Source organism: Gymnoscopelus braueri, assembly GCF_963280865.1.
Source record: "Gymnoscopelus braueri genome assembly, chromosome: 8".
NCBI classification, from domain to species: domain Eukaryota; kingdom Metazoa; phylum Chordata; class Actinopteri; order Myctophiformes; family Myctophidae; genus Gymnoscopelus; species Gymnoscopelus braueri.
This window is the reverse complement of record NC_137609.1, coordinates 45,987,181-45,994,553: the sequence shown is the minus strand read 5'-3', so window position 1 is coordinate 45,994,553 and position 7,373 is coordinate 45,987,181. Positions and strand designations below refer to the sequence as shown.

General features: G+C 40.9%; 1 protein-coding gene across 1 annotated transcript; it reads right to left on the bottom strand.

Moving 5' to 3' along the window:
- Positions 1-439: 439 nt before the first annotated feature.
- Positions 440-6,183, bottom strand: LOC308089741 (uncharacterized protein). Its single transcript, XM_080434635.1, has 5 exons — positions 5,966-6,183; positions 5,333-5,616; positions 3,300-3,338; positions 2,699-2,767; positions 440-2,276 (listed from the first exon to the last, which is right to left on the bottom strand). The coding sequence occupies exons 1-5, from the start codon at positions 5,983-5,985 to the stop codon at positions 1,753-1,755; spliced, it is 936 nt and encodes a 311-aa protein (XP_080290761.1). The 5' UTR covers positions 5,986-6,183; the 3' UTR covers positions 440-1,752.
- Positions 6,184-7,373: the final 1,190 nt, after the last annotated feature.

The window sequence follows — 7,373 nt, the reverse complement described above, 5'->3', positions numbered from 1 at the left end:
ATTTGTTTATAGGGAGGTTAGGTGAGTTTACCAGGTTTAACAGTATAATTGTAGAGGTTGGTTGAGTTGACTAACTAGACAAAATGGCAAAAAGCGTAAGTGAAACCTGTTACAACTCAATTAATTAATGGTTGGGACCAGCTGCTATTCAGCCGTCTATTTTACTACTAGTGCTTAATCTAGTGCTTAATACATTCACTAGAGCAGTGGTTGATTATTGTGGGGGTTCGCGGCCTGAAAAGGTTGAGAACCACTGCACTAGACCACGCACACACATGCACACACACACACACACACACACACACACACACACACACACACACACACACACACACACACACACACACACACACACACACACACACACACACTGCATAAAAGTATGAATTCTTCACAGTCTATGGCCATAATACTGATATCAGTGATAAAGTGTTTTTTTTTGTAAATATGTTTATTGGACTTTTGGTTACATACATAATGTCATAATAAACGCCAAAATGGTCTTTACTAATAGCATATAATATAATTAAACAAACACAAATGTTGTATGGTCATGATTCACCAGGAGCCTGGATGGCTTGGTTCCAGGCTTAAAATAATGATTATAAATATTTTTGGAAATCTCTCATGGGAAAAAAAACGAATGGGGTTTCTATCTGTGGCACCACAAAATGGCCAACGCTGCTATATGCCCTATTGGACCGTGGTTGTACTCGGCAGCTACCAGGTGTGAATGTGTGTCACTGTCAATCTTGATCACTAAGAGCGAGAACTCTCGCTCTTAGTGATCTGTAAAAAACTACCCATGAACTTTGCACTATGAATTGAACCGTGACACATTAACATTAAAATGCTGTTTTTAAATGCTGCTGTTTTTATTTAGTTGTTGTAGTTTTAGCCTTTGTTGTGTTTAGGTGTCTTATTTATCTTATTTATTTACTCTGCCATGACCAGGACCCGAGTAAAAAATGTCGTTCTGTATGGAATGACAATAAAGCTCCTTGACCTTGACCTTGATCTAAACATCAACTTTAGATGTGCGGACACAGAGCTCTCGTCGGACACTCCTGCACCCCCAGAAGTTCAGACAGTGTGATTGGTCAGAAGTTGGGTGGGCGTGATATATATTTATTTATGTTTCTGCATTCAGCCCGGTCTGAAAGCAGCGATAGTTTGGAAGAAAGAGACATTTGACTGAGGAGAGGTTCTAGTCTCTCGAGTCAACCTCCGGGTGGCACAAACACCTCTGAAATCCCTTTACATGAACACAAACTGTTGCGATAAATAGCAAAACGGCTGGGTGGGGGTCTGGCGCTATGATGGCAGTATGAATGGGCACTTTTGGGAAGTTTTTCCTGGACTATTTTTGAAGCATGTAGCTACCACAGGCACTTCCACCCACCACCATTGCCCTTCCCATTAGAGCACTTAACACAAAACTAAGTATAACCTACACCCTATCACTCGCTCAAACAAATGTACATAGGCTATGGGGAGAATATATGACCTTGGATAATGAAAACATGTCAATAAAAGTATAAAGAGTCAAATATCATCACCACATAAGAATAGTATGAGTAACCCTCACTCTTGTGATACAATTCAAACGGAAACGCCTCGCTGTCCCAAACAAGCTCTCTGTTATAGATTACCAGTAAAACCTTTGGTGCTTGCTCGAGCACATTCAAGTTGTGGTTTGCGGCTTTAATGATTATGGAGATCCAGTGCAGGTCAATACACTGAATCACACAATCATTTCTTTGGACATTTTGGTAATTTACAAACATGATTTCTAATCTCATCACATGGCCGGTCATTCCAGTTTGCGTGCTTTTGTCCAGAAACCGTAGCCGCACAGTTTTCACCCTTACCACGACCACCGTTAGCACTCTGATCATTGTTTGGCTCTCCGGCATTCCAATTTTTGTAGGTCAGGGTGGACCCATCAGTCCACCTCCAGTCACCCTCCTTATGAGAGTCACTCAGTCCAATCCAGATTTCATCCAGTTTGGGGTCATTGTCATTGATCAGCTGTCGGACAAAGTTGTGGTCATCTAAGCTGTGGATGGACACCAGGTGGGCTTCTTTAGACACGCAGTCTTGCTCTGCCTTGTCCCAGGTTGACTGTCCAGCGACGTGCTTGTAGCAGTAGCCTCCGAAGGATGACCAGGTCTGGTCCGGACAGGCAGTAGTACACTTCTCTGCAAAGTGAAATGCATACACACATGCACAAACACCCACAAACAGAAACACACACACACTCACACATATAATGACTACGCACGCACGCACGCACGCACACACACACACACACCCACCCACACCCACACCCACACCCACACACACACACACACACACACAGACACACACACACACACACACACACACACACAAACCCATTTGCGTATAATTATGAGCAAAGGTACCAAGCTTTGATTAAACATTGGTGTGCAAACATTGAGGTCGGACCCCCCCCCCAACCAATTTCGTGAAATCCTACAAGGTTTCAAGGAGCCACATACTGTTGCTCTAGTATTAAAAAAAAAAGAAATGCAAACAAACTGATGAGGGAACACCAGCTACTGTAGCCATAATGTGTGGGGTTGTCAGTAACAGAGAACTTGTATCAATCATACTATGTTGTTAGATTAAACAAACCGACATTATGATCGTCTACGTTTTATATATGTTTTATTACCTCTTTTCCTGGAAGATATGTCTCCACCAATGCCACTGTTTCTGCCTGGTCCTCCTCCTCTGGGGTGGTCTGATAAAATGGCAAAACAATTATAATAATAAGAAGAAGAAAAAGAAACATTACAAAGTGTGTGACAAGCCTTCTATATAGTGTGCCCTATGCATAGCCTATACGTTCAGTAGGTCTATACACTGACTTAACTCATTCAGTGCCATTGACGTCGCCGACCAACACGCCGACGTCACGTTTTTCATAAGCCCAGAGTGCCAATGACGTCGCCCGACGTCATAAAATAAATAAATATATATATATATATATATATATATATATGTTTCTTTTTCTTTTGATTTTTTTTTTGGTGATAAAGCCAGAAATAAGTTTGGCACTGCAAAGTATTAGGAACACCCATTTACCATAAAACAGTTGCCACATTGTAAAGCAGAGCCCCTAAACTCTAGTTCAAAACAAATGTTTGTCATGTGTTATTTTGATTTTTCACGCACGCACACAAACAGCCTGTCCAAAAGAGAAAAGTATCACAATGCATCTAGCCCAGAGAATTGAAGCTTTACAAACAAACACATTTATGTTTATTCCCCACCATCATTTGGTCGATTCATCAACGGAGCTCTAGTGACATCTGCAAAGACAAATAGAGATGGAAAAATAATCACACCAGCACTTGAGCAAAGACTTGTAGGCCGTCACCCTAAAGTAGATGATTGTAGGTTTGAGCATTGTTTCTAGCTGAAACTTTCTCCCAAAAGTAGGACTACAGGATCAAAGAATAACCTAAATTCACCTACTTGTCAGCCATCACAATTGTGCACACATACACGCATGTGCGCGCGCGCACACACACACACACACACACACGCACACACACACACACACACACACACACACACACACACACACACACACACACACACACACACACACACACACACACACACACACACACACACACACACACACACACACACAGAAGAGCCCAGCCTCTCACTCACAGTATGTGGATTATGATCAGTTAACCAGGTACTAGTGTGTGTGTGTGTGTGTGTGTGTGTGTGTGTGTGTGTGTGTGTGTGTGTGTGTGTGTGTGTGTGTGTGTGTGTGTGTGTGTGTGTGTGTGTGTGTGTGTGTGTGTGTGTGTGTGTGTGTGTGTGTGTGTGTGTGTGTGTGTGTGTGTGTGTGTGAGCTGATCTCTCTTTTCAGAGCTATTATCTTGAGTGACAGAAATCATGGCAACAGCAAACAATTTTGGGATCCAGTTTTGGGCCACTAAGGCTTTTATTTATTTATTTATTTGTTTGTTTTAGCTGTGTTATTTTTTTTAACTGCTTTTACCTACATAGGTTTTTTAACTGCTGATAGTTGTTTTATTATTGCATTCATTCCCATTGGTGTAATGCTCTTTAAATGTTCACGATGCTTCTTTTTTTTTTTTACATCTGTATGATTGTATTGCACTGGAGCCGTTGAGAAATTTCCTTCGGGATTAATAAAGTATATATCTATCTATCTATCTATCTATCTATTTGTCAAATCGAGGAGCCCTGGCTAAAAGTTAACTGACTATTACCAGTGATTACTTTTCTATGTAGTATTGTTGACAGTATTGTGTGCAGAAATCTTCAAGGTCTAAACGCATGCGACACCGTCATGATGAAGTATTAATCCGGTCTTTCCTTCTCAAACAAAGCCTCTGTATGTCCATGTTGTGTGGGGGAGCAAATACCACCGTCAGCCCCAAAATGAGACTACTTTCCAGTGACAATGAAATCTAAATTAGACTCCCGGCCTCCTCATCGTTTCACTATGTTTGTAATCTTTATTTTAACATGTAGTGGGGACACTGACAGAGTGACCCACCTTAAACTCAACCTGCTGCATCCGAGCATTGACGATTGCGTTCATGTGTAAATGTGTGTGTGTTTTGTGAGAATCCTGCCTGGGTGCAAGGTAGCAGTGAAAATGTGTTAAGGAATTTCACTGATTTGGGCATTCTGTCAATCAATAAGCGGAATGAAATTGGTGAATGAATCTCTGACAGCCACAGTGCCGAGTGCAGAGTGGATATACAGACGCACAGTTTTTTGACATTGGTAAAATGGGGGGTCTAAACTCATCATTTTAGAAAGTGGGATTTGTCCCACTCATATAATGGCTCAGATTCCCATCATTGATATTCCATGATTCAATGATTTAAAGTCGATACAGAAACTACTTAGCCAAAAATTCTATCTGTCTGAAATGTATTGAAAAAAATATTATTATAGATATAAATAATTAAACTCAATGATTCACAGGCAAAAGCATATACATTATATTTTACCATATACAGTATGGACAAACTCACACCGAGCATTTATAGATAGATGAAGTGTAGTGATATGGAACGAAGCGTGAAGAAATTAAACCCAACGTTTTAACATAAATAAAAGGCACAAGTTCTTAGTATCGATACAATCAATTATTTGCAACGTGATACGATTTTAGAGTCACACTAGAAGTAGCAGTTGATGTTTACATATCGATACAGTCGGATCTTGTAATTAAAATTGATGCAGTTACTGTATCGTTACACCCCTAATTATTATAGGCTCTTTTTTTGGTTGGTGGGTTACAAACCTTTTTGATGCAGTAGGTCTTCCCTGTGCATCTTCTTCAAAACCGTTCCCATGATCTCCGCTTTGTTATCGACGTAGAACTGATTCATCAGATCAAAGGTTTGAGTCCTGGTAGCGTCCTGCAGGCGGTGGTTTATTATCGCCACGAAGCCTGTATCAGGCTGCTTTAGCCACCACTTGAAGTTGGTGAATTCATTGTTGTCCAGCTCCTCCAGAGTTTCCAACATCCATTCCTTAGATTTCTCCACGATTCCTGATTCCGGGTTCATGCTCTTAATGTTGCGGCTGTGAAGAGCACAAGCAGTGGTTGAAGTGATGTAGCCAAACCAGAAATACACTTAGTTTTACATTACTAGGCCTACATTATGTGGTTGTAAAAAAATATAAATCTATCTACATATAGATTAATGGTATTAATGAGGGCATTATTGTTCCGTACAGCTACAGTAGGTGTACGAAGGTGAAATTCCATTCACACTTGCACTTGTGCTCGCAGACACTCTCTGCTCTAATGTTACACATTCTAGTAATTTATTATGATTATGATGATGTTGATGATGATTGATATCATTATCATTGTTATTATTTCCTGCATTGTTTTTAAAGGTTTGAAAAATACTTTCTTTCTACTCACTTGTCAGAAGAAGATTCCATAGCAAAGTCGATGTTACACTCTGCCTCAGATTGTAGAAAGATGGCAAACAAAGTCTATATGATGCAAAAACAAGTGTTTTATTGGCCCTTCGACATGCAAAATGTGTATATGGCAAAAACGGAAAAAGAAGACAAAAGTTAAAGACGAACGCTTTGCACACAGGTCTGCACAGCACCACAACCCTTCACTGGCTAGGCAGTGTCAGAACCCTTCTAGGCTAGGCCCCTCCCACTGGACCATACCAAAATGTGTCGGCTCAATTTAGGAAAATCTTGAGCAATATTGTTGATTTCCTTGATTAATTTCAATGACTTCCATGACATCTCTATACAGTCATAGTCATAGTTTTAAATTAATTTCCCTGATCAAAAGAAGAATTTTTTTTAACACTATAATGATAGATAGACTGTTGACCTTGAAGGAACTCTTTTTTCCATGGCACATGCCCCCACACCACTATGCGCACGCACGCGCGCACGCACGCACGTACACGCACACAGGCACGCCATCTAGCCTCTAGGCATCTTCCTTTCCTCTCCGATCGAGGCCCGCACGCAATACGTTCTCATTCAATGAGATATCTTCTGGGCTCGCAGCCAGAAGTATGTGGCTGTGGTGCGGTTTCACCCTGTCATCAGGACAGGGTGAAACTGCGCCACAGCCAACAGTGTTATGAGACAGAGAAGATGCAAACTAGTTATTTACCGCCTGCTGGAACAAATTAAGCAGGAAGTCATTTGTTGTTATGGGGAAAGTGTGAGAACAGTGTGAGATTCCTCCTACAATGTATCGTGCTGCATTGTAGGCCTACTGGTAGTGTGCATTCTTTTCACTGTCACACACACACACACACACACACACACACGCACACACGCACACGTTGGATCCGTAGGTGAAAACGAATTATATGTTGTGAGAAGTCTGTTGGAACAAAGACACATTTTATTTATAGCATGTTTACATGTCACCAACCATGACAGTGTTAAGGAATGTGGAACCGGTTGATACTTGTGCAGACACAACCTGTTCTAATCTAGATGGCTCCGCCTTCTGCCATGTACACCATTTAAAAATGGAGGGAGCCATGGGTACACTTTCTAAAAAACAAAAAAACAACAACAACACAGGTGTGGCTTTCACATCATGTTCCAAACCAGCTGTCTGGTTTGCAGTAGACAATTTGTCACAGTTGCCCTCAAATACTCTTAAGGCAGTATCCCTATCGTATTTCTGGATCAAAAATCTGATACCTTGCAATTTGTGATTCAACAAGTTGTGAGCTTGTACATCTGCCAACTTCACTATTTGTTGTATGAAGAAGTAACAAACTAACCCCTCTGTTATTCTTTTTGTATTTTTTTTTAGTTGAATGGACAATGTGCCTGTT

Bases quoted from the DNA above. Each gene is read 5' to 3' on its own strand.
- LOC308089741 (XM_080434635.1), bottom strand. From the start codon at position 5,985: ATGGAATCTTCTTCTGACAA. The intron at 5,617-5,965 runs GTGAGTAGAAAG...TGCTCTTCACAG, and splicing joins ATGGAATCTTCTTCTGACAA to CCGCAACATTAAGAGCATGA. The intron at 3,339-5,332 runs GTTTGTAACCCA...TTGTCTTTGCAG, and splicing joins AGACCTACTGCATCAAAAAG to ATGTCACTAGAGCTCCGTTG.